Here is an 18,623-nt window from a genome sequence, read left to right on the forward strand (position 1 = left end):
TTTCCATTTGCATTTTTGCTTTCCTGACTACAAGACCAGCCTCTCTTTACTTTTCCAGATATTTTTGCCTGTCTTCCTCTTTCTGCGATCCTTTGTAGTTTATGGAAGCTATTCTCTTATTCCTTACCTTCTCAGCTACTACTTTTGAGAACCAAAGTGGCCTTCTTTTCCTCTTACTTTTACTTACTTGTCTCACAAAAAGGTTTGTTGCTCTTACAATCGCTCCTTCCAGACATTCCCATCCAGACAATTCCTTGACATAAACCCCCATCTGAACAAAGTTAGTTTTTTTAAAAGTCTAGAACCTTTACTTTTGAATAAGCCCTCTCTATACCCATCTTAATATTAAACCATACCATGCAGTGATCACTGGATGCTAGATGACAACCCACTGTAACATCAGAAACACTTTCCCCATTTGTAAGCACTAAGTCCAGTATGACCCCCCATCCTTTGTGGGTTCCATTACCAACTGCTGGAACAGTTCTCCTTGTAGAGAATGCAGAATCTCCATACTTCTAGAAGACCCCGCAATAGGGATACCCCAATCAACATCCGGCATGTTAAAACCACCTATTAGCAAGGCTTCCTCTTTTTAAGATATATTCTGAATGTCTAATATTAAATCTCTATCTACTTCTTCCGTCTGTGAAGGAGGCCTGTATATCACACCAATGTAAATATATTCACCATTTCCTCTTTCCAAATTCATCCACAGTGTTTGTTCCTTGTCCTGCAGATCCTGCAATTGTGTGGCTTTAATATGTTCTTTAACATTACCGTAGTCATCCCGCTAACTTGTCTGTCATCCGAATTTATAAATTCATTGGTAAGCATTTTAAATCAGATTGAGCTTTGGATGACTGCTTATAAACCTGAAATTAAACACCGAAAAAACAAAATTTTTTTTTAGCAACACCCAACGATAAGATCAAAGAAACTACGATTCATATGAATGGACTGGACTATAATATTGAACAATCCATAAAAATATTGGGAGTAACTCTGGATAAACATCTTACTTTGGAAAAACATACTGACGTGGAGGGGCATAATCAAAAAAAACGTCTAAGTCCCCTTTTGGCCTAAGGCCTTAAACGTTGAAAGTAGAAGCAGGGAAAATGTCCATTATCAAAAAAAACGTCCAAAAGGAGTGTTTTTTTGATAATGGCCTGCCTCTATGTTCTGCTGTTTAAACGCCCAGACCACCACTACATCTAAACTTATACCCTATAATCAACCTAAAAAAAGCCTAAGCCCCAAACGTCCAAAACAAGGGATTTTAGGCGAAGGAGGAGCCAGTCCTTCGCCTAAAAGCTGGATTCTGTAACCGGTGTCTGTCAAAAACAACACCGGTTACAGAATCCACCCCCCCCCCCTACAATGATCGGGCCAGGAGAGAGCCCAAGCCCTCCTGGCCCCACCGACAATGATCGGGGCAAGAGGGAGCCCAAGCCCTCTTGCCCCATGGCACCCCGAACCTTCCCGACTCGATCAGGGCAAGAGGGAGCCCAAGCCCTTTTGCCCCGCGATCTCCAATCCCCCCTCCGAGTCCGATAGGGCCATGAGGGAGCTCAAGCCCTCCTGGCCCTGCTCTTTCCAACCCCCCTCCCCCCCATGATCTGTACAGGAGGGAGCCCAAGCCCTCCTGGCCCTGCGCTTTCCAACCCCCTTCCCCCCCATGATCTGGCCATGAGGGAGCCCAAGCCCTCCTGTCCATGCGACCCCCACTCCCTACAAGATCGGGTAGGAGGGAGCCCAACCCCTCCTGCCCAGGTGGACCCCCTACCCCACACCCCCACTAAAATACGGGCAGGAGGGATCCCAGGCCCTCCTGCCTTCGAATCGACCCCCCCCACGACCTCCCCTCCCCGAACCCCTGATTGACCCCCTGCCGACCCGCGATCCCCTCGGCCGACCCCACAACCCCCCCACCCCCAATTCCACCCCCCCATACCTTGAAAACGTTGGCCGGACGGACGGGTGCCAAGCCCGCCCGGCAGGCCAGCCGGCTCCGGAATGGGGACGGATTGGCCCAGGAGGCTCAAACCCCGCCCACAGGTGGGACCTGAGGCACCTGGGCCAACCAGAATAGGCCCGGGAGGCTTAGACTCCTCCTGTGGGTGGGGCCTTAAGCACATGGGCCGGGTTATTTTGATGTATCTTTATTATTTCAGCTTGGAATGAAATAGATTTGAAATCGATGCAGAAAGTTGTAACTGTGCTGTAGAGAGAGGGAACAAATGTCATACACTGCAGTTTCTTAGGGAGCTCATGAAACTGCAAAAGCTACTAGTACTATTTAACATTTGACATGTAACAGATGGTCCCATAGTAACATAGTAGATGACGGCAGAATGGTCCATCCAGTCTGTACAACCGGATTAAATTAAAATTTTTTTCTTCTTAGCTATTTCTGGGCAAGAATCCAAAGCTCTACCCATTACTGTACTTGGGTTCCCACTGCCGAAATCTCCGTCAAAACCTACTGCAGCCCATCTACACCCTCCCAGCCATTGAAGCCCTCCCCAGCCCATCCGCCCCCAAACGGCCATATACAGACCATGCAAGTCTGCCCAGTACTGGCCTTAGTTCAATATTTACTATTATTTTCTGATTCTAGATCCTTTGTGTTTATCCCATGCTTCTTTGAACTCAGTCACAGTTTTCCTCTCCGCCACCTCTCTCGGAAGCACATTCCAGGCGTCCACCACCCTCTCCGTAAAGTAGAATTTCCTAACATTGCTCTTGAATCTACCACCCCTCAACCTCAAATTATGTCCTCTGGTTTTACCATTTTCCTTTCTCTCTTTATACAGCCCAGCATCCTTTTGGCAGCAGCCACTGCCTTGTCACACTGTTCTTTCGCCTTTAGATCTTCGGACACTATCACCCCAAGGTCCCTCTCCCCGTCCGTGCATATCAGCTTCTCTCCTCCCAGCATATACGGTTCCTTCCGATTATTAATCCCCAAATGCATTACTCTGCATTTCTTTGCATTGAATTTTAGTTGTCAGATATTAGACCATTCCTCTAACTTTTGCAGATCCTTTTTCATATTTTCCACTCCCTCTTCGGTGTCTCCTCTGTTACAAATCTTGATATCATCTGCAAAAAGGCACACTTTTCCTTCTAACCCTTCAGCAATGTCACTCACAAACATATTGAATAAGATTGGCTCCAGCACCGAACCTTGAGGGACTCCACTACTCACCTTTCCTTCCTTTGAGCGACTTCCATTAACCACCACCCTCTGGCGTCTGTCCGACAGCCAATTTCTAATCCAGTTCACCACTTTGGGTCCTAACTTCAGCCCTTCAAGTTTGTTCAACAGCCTCCTATGAGGAACTGTATCAAAGGCTTTGCTGAAATCCAAGTAAATTACATCTAGCATATGTCCTCGATCCAGCTCTCTGGTCACCCAATCAAAAAATTCAATCAGGTTCGTTTGGCAAGATTTACCTTTTGTAAAGCCATGTTGCCTCGGATCCTGTAACCCATTAGATTCAAGGAAGTACACTATCCTTTCTTTCAGCAACATTTCCATTATTTTTCCAACAACCCAGGTGAGGCTTACTGGCCTATACTTTCCCGCTTCATCTCTGTGACCACTTTTGTGAATAGGGACCACTTCCTCTCTCCTCCAATCCCCAGGAATCACTCCCGTCTCCAGAGATTTGTTGAACAAGTCTTTAATAGGACCCACCAGAACCTCTCTGAGTTCCTCATTATCCAGGGATGGATCCCGTCCGGTCCCGTTGCCTTGTCCACCTTCAGTTTTTCAAATTGTTCATAAACACTTTCCTCTGTGAACGGTACAAAATCTACTCCATTTTCTTGTGTTACTTTGCCAGACAATCTCGGTCCTTCTCCAGGTTTTTCTTCCGTGAACACAGAACAGAAGTAATTGTTTAGCACATTTGCTTTTTCCCATCACTCTCCACATATCGGTTCCCAGCATCTTTTAGTTTAGCAATTCCATTTTTCATCTTCCTCCTTTCACTAATATATCTGAAAAAGTTCTTATCTCCCTTTTTTATATTTTTAGCCATTTGCTCTTCCGCTTGTGCTTTCGCCAGACATATCTCTCTCTTGGCTTCTTTCAGTTTCACTTGGTAATCCTTTCTATACTCCTCTTCTTGGGGTTTTTTAATATTTCAGGAACTCCAACTCTTTTGCCTTTATTTTCTCTGCCACTAGTTTGGAGAATCATATCGGTTTCCTTTTTCTCTTGTTTTTATTAATTTTCTTCACATAGAGGTCTGTAGACATTTTTATCGCTCCTTTCAGCTTAGACCACTCACTGTCTTTCCATTTCTCTTATGTCCTCCCATCCTAACAGCTCTTTCTTCAGGTACTCTCCCATTTCATTAAAGTCCGAACATTTGAAATGTAGGACTTTTAAGTATTGTGCGGCCGCTCTCCACTTTAGCCATTATATCAAACCAAACCGTTTGATGGTCGCTACTTCCCAGATGAGAACCCACTCGAACATTAGAGATACTCTCTCCATTTGTGAGGACCAGATCCAATATCACTTTTTCCCTCGTGGGTTCCGTCACCATTTGTTTGAGCAGAGCCTCTTGAAAGGCATCCACAATCTCCCTACTTCTTTCCGATTCTGCAGACGAAACATTCCAGTCCACATCCGGCAGGTTGAAATCTCCTTACAGCAGCACCTCCTGTTTCTTTCCAAACTTTTGGATATCCACAATCAGATCTTTATCAATTTGCTACGATTGAGTTGGAGGTCTGTAGACTACACCCACGTAGATTGAAGTTCCATCTTCTCTTTTCAGAGCGATCCATATCGCTTCTTTCTCTCCCCAGGTCCCTTGCATTTCAGTCGCTTGGATATCGATCTTTACATAGAGAGGTACTCCTCTGCCTTTTTGACCATCTTTGTCTTTCCTTTCTTATCCTCTGGTTCTCCCAGTTCCTGACTAACTCCCTTCCTGGCTTCTTAATCTCTACTATTTTTCTCTGCTCATTATGGATGCATTTTTACCCTCTGTACTTCCTATCCTCCTCTGACATATCTCCGTGACAACCCCCCATGGCTTTTTCCACTAGTTCCCCCATTCCTAATAACTTCCCTCCCTAAATCCACCCTTTTGTAGACCAGACCATCATCTCCTTCCTATCTCTTTCCCCCACCCTTATAGTCTGACATCTTCCGGTTTCTTCCTTCCTATACCATCTCTCTCCTTGTCTCTTCCCTTCCTTCCTGCCCCTGTGGTTCTCTCTCCCTTCTGTTCCCAAGTCCAGCATCTCTTCCCTCCCATTGGCCAGCATTTCTTCCACCCTCCTCTCCACTCCTCTCTTTCTTCCTTCCTTGGTCCATAGTTTCTTACTTTCTTCCCTCCCCCTCCACCCCCTTCAGGGTCCATCATCTCTCTTTCTACTTCTCCACCCCTCGCTCGGTCTACCTTGCACCATGTCTCCCAGGAAGTCCCTGGCAGTGACAGCATTTGACAGATGCTTTTTGTGGCCTTCTCGGAGCCTATCCTCTGGCACAACCCACCCTTCTATCTCAACTTCATGTTTACATGGGGTTGGGTCACAGCAGGAGAGAGACTCTAAGTCTATGTCATTCTCAGTCTCTAGCCCAATTTTTTGAAGCTGCTTTCAATTCTTAATTCACTCACTGTCAGCTGTCGTATCTTTCCTTTTGCTAGAAAATCTCCAATCCTGAGATATCTTGTCTGTCCAAATTGGATTGTAAGCTCTTCTGAGCAGGTACTGTGTATTGAATATTAAATGTACAGTACGCCTTTCAGTGCTATAGTAATGAGAAATAGTAGTAGTACTCTAAGCAGGTCTTGAGCTATGTCTATCAAGTCCTGGGGATATGGTGTAAAGTAGATGAGAGGAGGGGAGAGCCAGATTGCGGAAGGGGAGTGGAAGAGGCAGGGAGAAATGTTGACTGGAGAGGAGAAAGATGATAGCATGCTGAATCAGGTAAGAGGAGGCAAAGGACCCTCAAAGGCACAGCCTAGTTGCTTGACTGGTCAGTCTTCTCCTGATTGAGAAAGAGTGAAGACTTATACAGAAAAGTAAAGATGACAAAATTAGGAGGAGAAAGCCAGTTGAGTTGTCTCTGCCTTGCCCCGAGGCTACCTCCTTTCTTTTTGCCTGGCCTGGAAGGAGAAGCACAAGCTCAGCAAGCATTCAGAACCCCCCGTGCTGTGCAGAGCCGCCAGCCTGGCCTGAGAAATGCAGCTCATATCCCAGTCAGATATGATGCAAGCAGTTTTTTTGTAGTTTGTCTTCCATTGCGGTAGTAAAGTTTTTAATTAGGAAAACTAATGAGATCGATTAGTCATTAGAAGTGACCTCTGGACCGCTGCAAGGAGCGAGCATGTGTGTGTTGGACTGATAAAGGCAGACGCTGGGGGATTGTTTGCAATAAAAGCGTAGAGTGTTTGATTTGAGTGAAATGTGCCACAGGGAATACATCATGCGGAGAAAAAAAATTACAGCACTGGGAACCTGTAATGAAGGGAATTAAACCAGCGTCCTATCTAAATAACATGATTATCTACATAAAAGCCCTCAGCTAGCAAGTAGTAATAGAGAGCCAAGTGACTTTTTACTGAAGCTCTGCAGACATCTGTGAATGGCGAGACGCACAAGCACTAACCAAATCGTTTTTATTGCGCTCTGTGATTATAAGCCTCAACCCCCCTCCTGGATTGATTCTTGTCATGCTGAAATCTATCTGCAGCTTGGAGACATAAAGGATTTTCTTTCTAACAAAACACGGTTTAGGGATTGGGATTTGGCCGATGAGTAGCTCAAGGCAAGTTGCATTCATGTACGGTAGGTTACGATAAACTAGGTCTCTTCCCCCATTCACAAAAGTAGATCTTGTGCAGTAGTGCTGAAAGCAATGTGCTGGCAACCAGCCTGTCTCTTACAGGGGACACGACATTTCGTACAGAGACTGGCCATGTACCTGATGAATTACTAGAATGAGCGTTGTGGTAAGCAGGTGCTGAGCGATGAACTTTGGGAACGTCCCTTTTCAGAATTTTGTAAAGTCAAAACCTATGAAGCTTATCGGCTAATGTTTTGCTATTATGAAAGGTGAAGTAATTCTTTGTTAGGAGAGATTACATTACGTTACATTGGTGTCTTCTATCCCGCCAATACCTTTCAGTTCTAGGCGGTTTCCAACAAGAGTTGGCCTGGGCATTCCCAGGTTAATAGATGTAGTAGGCGTCGGGATCTGTGGATCTAATTATACCTGTATTTCTGTGTGGCAAGACGGCTTTTCTTAAAGAAACGTGAGGTGAAAAGTTCAGTCGCTTGAGTAAACCTCTCCTAAACTTGATGACAGTTTCAAGGCTGCACATATCCTAGTGATGGAACCCTGGACATACCGCTAGGAATGAGATTTGTTAAGAAGTGCCTTTTGGGTGGCTATAAGAGACACAGAAAGATGTCAACAAGTTACAAGTATTCTCACCTCCCAAAAATGGTTTACCCCTCTCCTCCCCAAGTTTGCCACCCTAGTTTTGAAGCATGACTGTTATATTAGCAATGTCCTAACTTCCATGGGAAGCAGTCAAGTGTGTCACCTCTCCTCCTGTAGATCTCCACATCATTACAGAGTTCAAATTGTTGATTGTTGTAGCTTGAACCCTCCCAGGAGGAAGAGATTCTGACAGCAGAAAGAGTAGAGTAGAAATGCTGGGCTCCTAGCACTGCATTCCAACCAAGGGCATGTGAGAAAAAAGTCCTGGGAAGTAGGGATAACAGGTTTGAAGCTTAGGTGGAGGTGAGAAGGGAAGAGCAAGAACTCTCTCAAGTTAAAAGGGGATAGATTCCATAAAAACGTAAGGAAGTTCTTCTTCACACAGAGAGTGGTGGAAAACTGGAACGCTCTTCTGGAGTCTGTTATAGGGGAAACACCTTCCAGGGATTCAAGTCAAAGTTAAACAAGTTCCTGCTGAACCAGAACATATGCAGGTAAGGCTAGACTTAATTAGGGCACTGGTCTTTGACATGAGGGCCGTCGCAGGAGCGGACTGCTGGGCCCGATGGACCACTGGTCTGACCCAGCAGCAGCAATTCTTATGTTCTTATGGGTAGGAACTGGGTGAGTTAGGACTTGCGAGATGGAAATTCAGAGATTGGGAGACAGGGAGAGCAAGGACTGAAGGATTGTGTGGGAAAGGAAGACTAGGGGAATGAGGATGTGAAGAGAGACTTAGGAGAGCAGGGGATGAGAAAGTGAAAAGGAAGCTAGCCAAATTCATGAAGTAGGGGACGGGACTCCAGAGTAGCTGCAGGGGTAGACATGACTAAGAAAGCTGTAGATTACCTCTCTCAATAATGGTGAAGCCTAAGAGTTGGACAGTTAATCTACTGCCTCTACCTTGCAGGGTTTAGGGCTGCTCAAGATATCTATTATTTCTTCTTTTGGTAGCTTTGCAGAAGCTGTTATGCTGGGAGTTGCCAGAAGTTGTGGTAAAAGAAGATAGCGTAGCTGGTTTTAAGAAAGGTTTGGACAAATTCCTGGAGTAAAGTCCATATTCTGTTAATGAGGAAGACATGGAGGAAGCCACTGCTTGCCCTGGATTGGTAGCATGGAATGTTGCTACTCTGGGGATTCCAGAATCTTGTTACTCTCTGGGATTACGGAATCTTGCTATTCTTTAGGATTCTGTTTGGAATGTTGCTACTCCTTGGGTTTTGGTCAGGTACTACAGATGGTCTGCGCATGCGCGGGGATCGCTATAGAGCAGGGATCTCAAAGTCCCTCCTCGAGGGTCGCAATCCAGTTGGGTTTTCAGGATTTCCCCAATGAATATGCATGAGATCTATTTGCATGCACTGCTTTCAATGCATATTCATTGGGGAAATCCTGAAAACCCAACTGGATTGCGACCCTCGAGGAGGGACTTTGAGATCCCTGCTATAGAGCGATCCTTGCCTGCAGATGCATGTTGGGGATTGCTGAATTCGTCGGACCTGGGGCCCGATTGGGCAGGTTAGTGAATCTGGTCTTGAACAATTGATACCTGGAAATGCAGCATTGATTGAGAGACTGTGATATAATAACAAGTTGAGATGTTGGCAAATTATACTAAAAGGCGTAATTTCCCTGAAGAAATACTTGAAGGTCCCAGATTTCCCCTGTTGTAAGAGGGGAAATCCGGGTGGGGTCAACTTTCTGTCTGGCATTTCTGAAGATAGTTTCTATGTAACTAGGCTCTTAGAAGATGCTCACTAAGAAGCTCAAAAAAGCGGACTTGGGTGAGTTGGACTTTGAGACCTTATTTGGGGGATGTTTGTAACAATTTTCCTTGACATATTTACACTCTCAGAAAAGACCTAAAAACAAGTTATTTCTTGGGATCAATCGGTTGTGTTTCCCATGTTTGTGTGTGATAAAGTTGATAATAGGCAATTACCCAGGGACCCTGTTTTGTTTTTTTAAATGTATATTTATTGAATGCAAAAGTAACAAACTAATCAACAAGCATCTTAGCAATACAAAGCTATAGAAAACAAGCCAAGTCATTTTCTCCCCTTAGGGACCCTGTAATGTATTGGGGATGGGATAGTCCAAGACCCTGCCTTTCTTAGTTTGTTTGAACATTTCTTCTTCTGTCACCTCCCAACTTGAGATATTTGTTTGGCCTTGTTATTTGTAAAATTGTGATATTTTCAACTTTGGTTCTTATCTCAGTCAAGATATGTTCTTGAATATGTAAATTTCACATTCTGCAAATAAACGTAAAATGCAAAAAAAGAGAAAAGACATTCAGGCATTAATTGAATCTTAATCTCAGTCATGATTTCTACCTCATTGTAATACAGAGATGGCTTTATTATCATTTGTGAACAGAGTACAAATGCGGGCAGATGGGGCAGTGTTTACTGTTGTCTCTTCTGGACATATGAATTTTGCTTCTAGAATGAGATTGGGTATTTTTATAGATCTTTTGGAAACTGATCATAGAAATACCATACAAATTTTTCTCTGACATATAGTTTTTACAGAAATTTATTACGACATATGATTGTCAATCCATCATATTTAAACACCATTCAGTTTAAATATTTTAAGATGTCATTTAGGTCCTATTTTCTATGTATTGCCTCTAGAAGTTGATGAATGGCTAGTTATTTGTATGACCAGATATTTAATTAACCTGAAAATATCATGGAAATGTATTAATTAGGTTGACACTTTACGCTCCGTTTGCGGTGAGTTCGGTCTGAAGGTGCAAAGAAGAGCCATGAGACTCCATTGGTGAGGCAAGCCTATTTTGGATGTGAAGCTGGGCATCTTGGCGCTGTCAATGTTGCCCACTTAAAAAATGGCCATGCAACAGTGCTGTTGATAGAATCACAGCTTCACGAAAGGTAGGTGCTGGAATTGAAGGCAGACTTTTCAAGGCCTACTTTTCCAGCACCTTCCTTTCATGTGAAGCGCACCTACAGAGGCATTTTAAGATGCCCCTTGCCTACAGTGGCATTAGGCTCCAGCTTATTCAGAACACGGCAGCCAAGCTGATTTTTGCAAAACGTAAATCTGACCATGTCTCCCCACTGCCGGCCAATCTTCACTGGCTCCCAGTGATTTCCAGAATCCAATTCAAATGCTCTTGCCTGGCTTTTAAGATTATTCACGGCATCCTTCCTTCCCTAATCCCACTTTCCAACTCCTCGTGCCCTGACTCCACCAGGACCGCCCATAAATTCAAACTATCCTTCCCCTCCCTACATGGTATTCTCCACGCAGGAAAACTGGGAAAATCACTGCTATTCAAAATCACAGGTCTCTGGAATGACCTTACCATCCCGCTGCGGAACCTGAGCTCCCTCCATTTATTCCGCAAGCAACTAAAAACCTGGCTCTTCTCTAACATGTAATTTCTTTTTTCCCTTACTTTTCCACTCAACTTATAAACTTATGTAAACCTTTTCCTACCCTCTCTCATTTTTAACGTCTTGTAAACTAGCTAAAGAGACATATGATCAAGAAACTGTTTTATTTTACTTTTGTGATTATGATAAACATACCGAAGGCCTCAAAATAATAGCTGGCAGGCCACAAGTTTGAGACCACTGCTCTAGACTAACCCAAAATTTGTTGGGAGAAACTAATATGTTCTTGAAATTTGTTCTCCATTGAGGATTAGCAGGCTGTAAATCCATCTAAAAAAATATAGAGATGACCTTTTGATTCAATTAGACTTATAACACTGATCAACAAAAAAAATTTTCTTTGCTACTGAGAGCTTAAGAAATGTTCTTAGTTAATTTAATGACTCTGATTTCAGATCTGTAATTGAAATTCAGCTAGCACGTCAGGTTTTAGAGATATACGTTACTGATTTTTTTAGAGAGTATGCCATATTGGCATAATATTGCGAGTATGAATTGTGTCCCACCAAACTTGTGTTAAGGAGCGATTGGCTGGCCCAGACCTTCTCTCCGACATCAGAATTGATGTCAGGGGAAGGCTTGTGCGTGGGCAGTGTGCAATCGCTGCATTCGCCCTTCCCTTCCTGGAGTTGCGATGAGTGGCAGTGGTGGGGTGGGAAGGAATTGGTGGCGGGTAGGCAGGCTTTGGCGTGGCAGGGAGGGAGTTAGGAAGAACAAAGGCTGGAAGGCAGGGAGGGGGCACAAACTCGGGACATAGGAAGGAGGGAGGGAATAGAAAGGGACAATTGTTGGGCCTGAGTGGGAGGAAAAGAGATGGTGCACATGGGGAAAAAGGAAGAGGAAAATTGAGCATAGAGAGGAGTGGAATAGAAGGATGAGAGAGTGAAATGTTGGATATGGTGGTGGCGAGGGAACAGAGGGATAGATTGAAGGGGATGCAAGGGGGAGGAATGTTGGGCATAGTGATGGAGGGAGAGATGTGTCATGGTGTTGGAGAGGAGTGATAGAAGGAGAAATGGGCATTGGGCTGGTGGGCCATGGTGAAAAATGATCTGGAGGATGAGAGAGGAAGAAAAGTTGGACTCATGGAGGGACAGAGAGAGATGTTGGTTGGGGAATGGAATGAGGTCTGGAATTGAGGAAGCATGCAGGAGGCAGAAAGATTGGATGCACAGTCAGAAGGAAGTGCAACCAGAGACTTTTGAAATCACCAGACAAGAAAGGTAGGAAAAATTATTTGATTTTCAATTTAGTGATCAAAATGTGTCACTTTTGAGAATTTATATCTGCTGTCTATATTTTGCACTATATTTGTCTGTTTTTCTATAGTTGTGACATTGCATATTTTAAAATCATCTGCCTTGACATCTTTGAAAACCCCCCAAATATAAATGATAATTAACATTTTCTCTGCGTACAGTGTGCTTTGTGGTCACTGTTATGTATTAATAAGATTATATTGTGTGTGTATGAAAAATGGATGGAAGATATTGCATTACAATTAGTATTATTATTATGGGGTGGAGTCAGGGACGGAGTTTGGCCGGGGTACTCGGTTGGTATTTGTTAGTCTTGAAAAGGCTGAGAAACAGACTAATCTCCAAGATCACACTTACATTCCTTTTATAGCTCAAGATTGACACAATGTTGTAAGTTGACCTTTGCTTCTTTATTGCATGTCTACTTTTGAATATCAAGGCCCCAAAGTTTGTAATAACCAAGAATCTTATTGTAAACCACACTGAATCCTTGTTGAAAACTGCGGGATATAAGAAACTGTATGGTATGGTATGATGTAAGCTATGGTGTCCCATCTGTGAGATCTTGGCATCCTTCTTGTCCTCAGAGAAGCCGTGTGCTCTGGTTGACGGCAGGATACAAGTCCTCACATAACTTGGCAGTTGTATTCAGAGACTGAGGGAGGTCACTGGGAAACTATGCATATGTATGGTCTTGCTTTTCTAAAGCTCCCAGAGTAATCTGAGCCGGTGCACTTTGTTGACTGACGTCACCCACCTGTGAGGACATATCCTATGGTTCACGGAGAACTCTTTTTGCAGATGGGCGCTCTTTTTTGAGTCCTAGGAAGATATTTGTGGGTACAGCATAGTTATCACAAAGATGATCTGGTGATTGGCACAAGGTTATGAAGGTAATGTACTCGTATTACTGCTAGAAATCATTTAGAAACCAGGTCATTTTTCAAAAAGGTTTTTAAATGACATGATTTGGTATTGCAATATATATATATCTATACAGTCAAACCTTGGTTTGCGAGTAACACGGTTTGAGAGTATTTTGCAAGTTGAGCAAAACATTCCCACAAATCGTGCCTTGCAAACCGAGCGTTGACTCGATTTGCGAGTGCCCCCCCCCCCCGCGATCCGGCATTCCCCCTGCTCGCGTCGCCTCTCCCCCGCCGTGATCCGGCGTCCCCCACCCACCCAAACACAATCTCTTACCCCCGATGTGGCACCAGCACCAACGCACAGGACATGCCGGTGCTGGTGCCCGAAGATCCTCCCTCGTGCTTGGGCTGGGCCTTGAGCATCTGCGCATGCTCAAGGCCTTCTAGTTCTCGCTCTCTCTGAGATTCTCGGAGATATATATATATATATTTTAAAGAGCAGAGATGACCAGGATAATCAGGCTTGCAAATCTACTTGGTCATCTCTGCTCCTTTTTGTTGATATTGGTTGTGGAGATTCTTTCCTCCTTTTTTTAACACATTTCCTGTTTGTTTTTCTCCTTTAGGCCCCAGCACCACTCCCTTCAGGAGCCCTTCGGCTACGAAAGTGATAAAGTCACGCTACCGGATAGTGAAGAAGACTGCAATGTCTCCTGCTCCCACCTCCCTGTCAGCTCTCAGCAGCCTGGCCCTCACCTGGAAAGTGCGACGGCTTTCTGCAGCAAGGTAATTAGCTGGAATCAACCTTGAGAACCCTTCTGCTCTAGAAATCAGTTTGATTTTTCTATAAATCACGGTGCCCTGTGACGTTTAAATAAAGAAAGGTGATTTTTCTAGCAAGACTTCCCATGCCAAGTGATGGATCTAGCGGCAGATGTGGCTGGTGGAGCTGAGCAATGTACTGGAAGGAATTAGGCAAACACATAGACTATGTGGATTGTTTAACTTCAATAGCCAATTAGTTGTGTGAATTGCTTAATTTTTCTATTAATTATGTTGCACTTCCTACAACAGCTTTATTTACTTAGAAGAAAAATTCTAAAAGCTCATTAATGATCCATTCTGTCCTGACTGGTGATGAAATGGCTTTTCCGAGTTAATGGGGAAAAGAAAGATAGGGAACAAAGCCATAGTTCAGGCCTGGCAAACGAAAGGAGGGGCCCAAAACCAGGGCACCCTTTATCAAAAATGCTTCAAGCACACACATCTGGGATTCAGGACGCAAGTTTCCAGAAGTAGCTTTCAGTGATAGAACATTGTGCAAATGTAAGCGGAGGAGAAAAGTGCACACCAAGTCTGACTTTCTAGGATAGAGCAACCAGATAAGCACGTCAGTTACCTAAATACTTCAGGAACAGACGTGTTTTTAGGTGTTTCCTAAATTCCCCATAAGTAGTAGGCGTGAGCAATTGTTCCAGATCTTTACCCTAAAATGCTGCCTGATGTGAGAAAAGATGTTGATGATGTCTTTTAAATTCACATCCTCTAAACCAGTGGTCTCCAATAGAGAATGACACGGGGAAAAAATCTGTCCCCGTCACCGGCCCACCATCCTCTGCACCGCCCCATCACCGCCGTTCCCTTCACCGCCCCGTCACCGTCACCGCCATCCCTTTCACCGCCCCGTCACCGCCACTGCCATCCCATTCACCGCCCCGTCACCGTCCCCGCTGCATCCATATAAGCCTTAGTACTGTAATATTTAGCTTATTCCTTTCTTATAAATCAAAGTTCCTGCTGCTGAACTAGAGAAAGAGATGTTCAGCTGGCAGGGCTTTGTTTATAAATTTTTATCAACACAACTAATATACTATTTTATCCTAAAGCAAAAAATAAATAAATAAATATAATTTTTTTTTCTACCTTTGTTGTCTGGTTTCTGCTTTCCACATCTTCTCATTGAATTCCTTCCATCCACTGTGTGTCTTCTCTCTGCGTCTTCCATTTGCTGTTACTGTGCCTCTCCCTTAACCCCCCCCCCCCCCAATTGGTCTAGCACCCATCTTCTTCCCTCCGCTCCCGCATAGTCTGGCATGTCTTCTTCCCACTCTGTCTTCCACATTTCCCTTGGGGGTCTGTTCCTCTCCATCCTCCTTCAATGTCTGTTCTATTCCTTTCCACCACCACCCTTCCTTCCCTCCTTTACCATCTGTTCCTTTCTACTACCCTTCAGCTCCTCTCACGTGGCTTATCTATCTACCTTCCTCCCTCTTATTTTCATGGCACGTTACAATGTAATTTGTGCAAGCCACTGGAGCCTGCGAGCTCGGTCCCTGTCCCATCCCCACAAACCATCTCGCTTCTGTGCTCCTATTTTCTCCATTTCTAATATCTCCCCTATGTATCTGTCATTGCCCCCCCTGTGTCCATATACCATCCCCATGGCATGTCCCCTTTATGTCTCTGTCCCTATGCCCCATGCACATAATTTCCCCTCTTTCTGTTACCTTCCTGTGTCCAGATTTCCCCTATCTTCCTCTTCCATACCAGTGTGTCTCTTCTTTTCAACCCCATCTAGCTTTTTTCCCTCTTTCTTCCCCCCCCCCCTGCTTCTAGCATCTGGCTCACCTGCCAGTCCTTCCCTTTCTTTCCTGCTGTGGGTTTTTCTTTCCGACTTCATCCCCTTTCCCTTTCACTCCCTCCTTCCAATTTGAGCCGGGAACACTAGCGATCGCACGGTCCCCGCAGCTCACACCCGCCTGCCCAATCGATTCTAGTGTTTAACCAGCTCTCTCCCTTCTCCTCACCTTAGTTTGTAGATTTTCTTTTTCGGCGACCCGCACGCTATCAGAGAGCCGCGCACTCGCGGCTGCTCAGTGTTCAATCTTCTGCTCTGCTGCAACTTCCTGTTTCCGGTTGCGTCAGAGCAGAAGATTGAACACTGAGCAGCCGCGCATGCGCGGCTCTCTGATAGCGTGCGGGTCGCCGAAAAAGAAAATCTACAAACTAAGGTGAGGAGAAGGGAGAGAACTGGCTAAACACTAGAATCGATTGGGCAGGCGGGTGTGAGCTGCGGGGACCGCGCGATCCTTCATGCCTCACTGCGGGGAACAAGACCATTCACCGCCCCGCGGGCGGTGAATGGCCTTGTCCCCGTCGCCGCAGCGACTGCTAGTTTTCTTCCCCGTTTTCGGCGGGTGACCCGCGGCTAAAATGCGGTGGCCGCGGGTAAACCGCCACAGTGTCATTCTCTAGTCTCCAACTCAAACCCTTTGGGATTTGTAGGTATTGGAGGGCCGCAGAAAAAACAGTTAATGTCTTATTAAAGAAATGACAATTTTGCATGAGGTAAAACTCTTTATAGTTTATAAATCTTTCCTTTTGGCTAAGTCTTAATAATAATATTGTAATTTAGAGCTAAAGACTCAAGATATCAAGATATTGAAGGGAATTGACTTAGTAGAGAAAGAGAGATCGTTCACCCTCTCCAAGGTGAAGAGAACGAGAGGGAAAAGATTCCGTACAAACGTAAGGAAGTTCTTCTTCACTCAGAGAGTGGCAGAAACCTGGAACACTCTTCCGGAGGCTGTTATCGGGGAAAGCACCCTTCAGGGATTCAAGACAAGGTTGGATAAGTTCCTACTGGAACAGAACATACGCAAGTAAGGCTAGACTCCAATAGGACGCTGGTCTTTGACCTAAGGGCCACTGCGTGAGCGGACTGCTGGGCACGATGGACCACTGGTCTGACCCAGCAGCGGCAAATCTTATGATCAAGAAACTGTTTTATTTTACTTTTGTGATTATGATAAACATACTGAGGGCCTCAAAAGAGTATCTGGCGGGCCGCATGTGGCCCCCAGGCCGCGAGTTTGAGACCACTGCTCTAAACGGTGGAGAAACAAAATTCAAGTGTGAGCTTCTCTTATGTCTGTTGGTTGAGAAAGAGAAAAGGTCAGTTATATATTTAGGGGATGTATTTTGTATGAGTTGAAGGCATTTTATATCTTTCTAGGAATGCTTTATGTGTTAATATTTGGAATATTAACAATGCTATCTTCTACGTGATTCTACTTATTATGGGTAGCAAATGAGCTTTCTGGAAGAGAGGTGTTACGTGATCATGTTTTTTCGTATTAGTGATGATTTTTATTGCAGTGTTGGATTATTTGTAAACGTCGTCATTTTTTTTTTAGAGTAATTCCTTTATATAAAGAGTTGCAGTAATCCAGCTTGGATATTAGCAAAGAATGTATTAATGTGTTGAATGAAGCCGTGTCAAGAAAAGAGGCGAAAGATCTAATCATGCGCAGTCTGTGAAACCACTGCACTAATTTGTTTTTGATAGGTGAGTCTTTGATCTAGGTCTGAAGCCAGATTGACAAGGTCTAGCCAATTACTTTCAATTAGCCAGTTAAACTTCTCTTCTGCACTTTTCATAGAAACAGAGAAAAATGAAAATACGCTCATAGATGAAGACAAAATGACCTTCCAGTCTCCCTCCATATTCGCGTTTTCAGCATTTACGGTTTCGATTATTCACGATTTTTAGCTTACTGGCTCCTCCCCCAAATTACATCAGCTTGAATAGAGAAATCATTGATTCCAAGCGTTTACAGAAAAAAATCTCTGATTCCCAGCACTTTCTTCACCGTGTTTTGCCTCTCCTTCAGGAACAGGCCAGGTCTCCCAGCGTGTTATTCACGGTTTCACTATATTCACGATGGTTTTTAATAGAAAACAGCAAATAACATATGAAAAAGTTATTTCTGTAATTTGCAGGTCTGTTAATCCCATATCACAGCAAACACGGAGGGAGAACTCTTCTCCCTTAGAGATCCGATGCCATATTTTGCTACTCAGATTTTCCTGTTAAGTTCTACTGCTCACATTGCCTTTTTAAAATGCATTCCTTGAAGTAGTTCACTAATAACATCAGTTCCATTTCCCACTATCCTCTTCTCTGTTTCTGATGTTATATATTGGGTGATACTTTGGCATCCAGTGCTCACCGCATGGTGTGGTTTAATATTAATTCAGGCGTAGAGAGGGCTCATTTGAAAGTGAAGACTAAACTTAATCCCCCATCTAAATAAAGTTACTGTATTTTTAGCTCCATAAGATGCACTTTCCCCCCCCCCCTCAAGAAAGTGGAGAGAATATACAACCCCCCCTCCGGTACCTTTAAATTGTGCTGGTCGCTGGACGGCAGCCTTCTCATGATGTTGGGACCAGCGGCGCACAAGCATGCTCCTGCATGGGCCCGTGCCACTTCTCGCGGGACTTGTGAGAACTGACGGCGTGTGGGCCCATGCAGGACCGCCCTTGTGCGCCGCTAGCCCCGACATCATGAGGAGGCTGCCGTCCAGTGACCAGCAATCAGGAAGTAGCCGGGACTGGCCCACAGAGTCCCACGATCCGCTCATCGAGGAGGGAGAGAGGCAGCACTCCTATCTGGAGGAGACGACGCCTGACTTGGGACCGGTTTCGTTGGGAGGATCCGGATCAGAGGAAGCCGTGTCAGACTGGCTCTGATACAGCTCGGGAGAAATCATGCCTGGCTTGCGATTGGTGCTGGCTCAGATCCGAT

At 44.6% G+C, this 18,623-nt stretch overlaps 1 protein-coding gene across 1 annotated transcript in view; it reads left to right on the forward strand.

Annotated features, from left to right (window-relative positions):
* ZC3H3 (zinc finger CCCH-type containing 3) overlaps positions 1 to 18,623 on the forward strand; it is a 577,187-nt gene that overhangs the window by 247,701 nt on the left and 310,863 nt on the right. Inside the window, exon 4 of the mRNA XM_033934356.1 lies at positions 13,660 to 13,819. Within this exon, the coding sequence (XP_033790247.1) occupies positions 13,660 to 13,819 (160 nt within the window). The remainder of the gene's footprint in view (positions 1 to 13,659; positions 13,820 to 18,623) is intronic.

Source organism: Geotrypetes seraphini, chromosome 2 (assembly GCF_902459505.1).
Source record: "Geotrypetes seraphini chromosome 2, aGeoSer1.1, whole genome shotgun sequence".
In the NCBI taxonomy this organism is placed as follows: domain Eukaryota; kingdom Metazoa; phylum Chordata; class Amphibia; order Gymnophiona; family Dermophiidae; genus Geotrypetes; species Geotrypetes seraphini.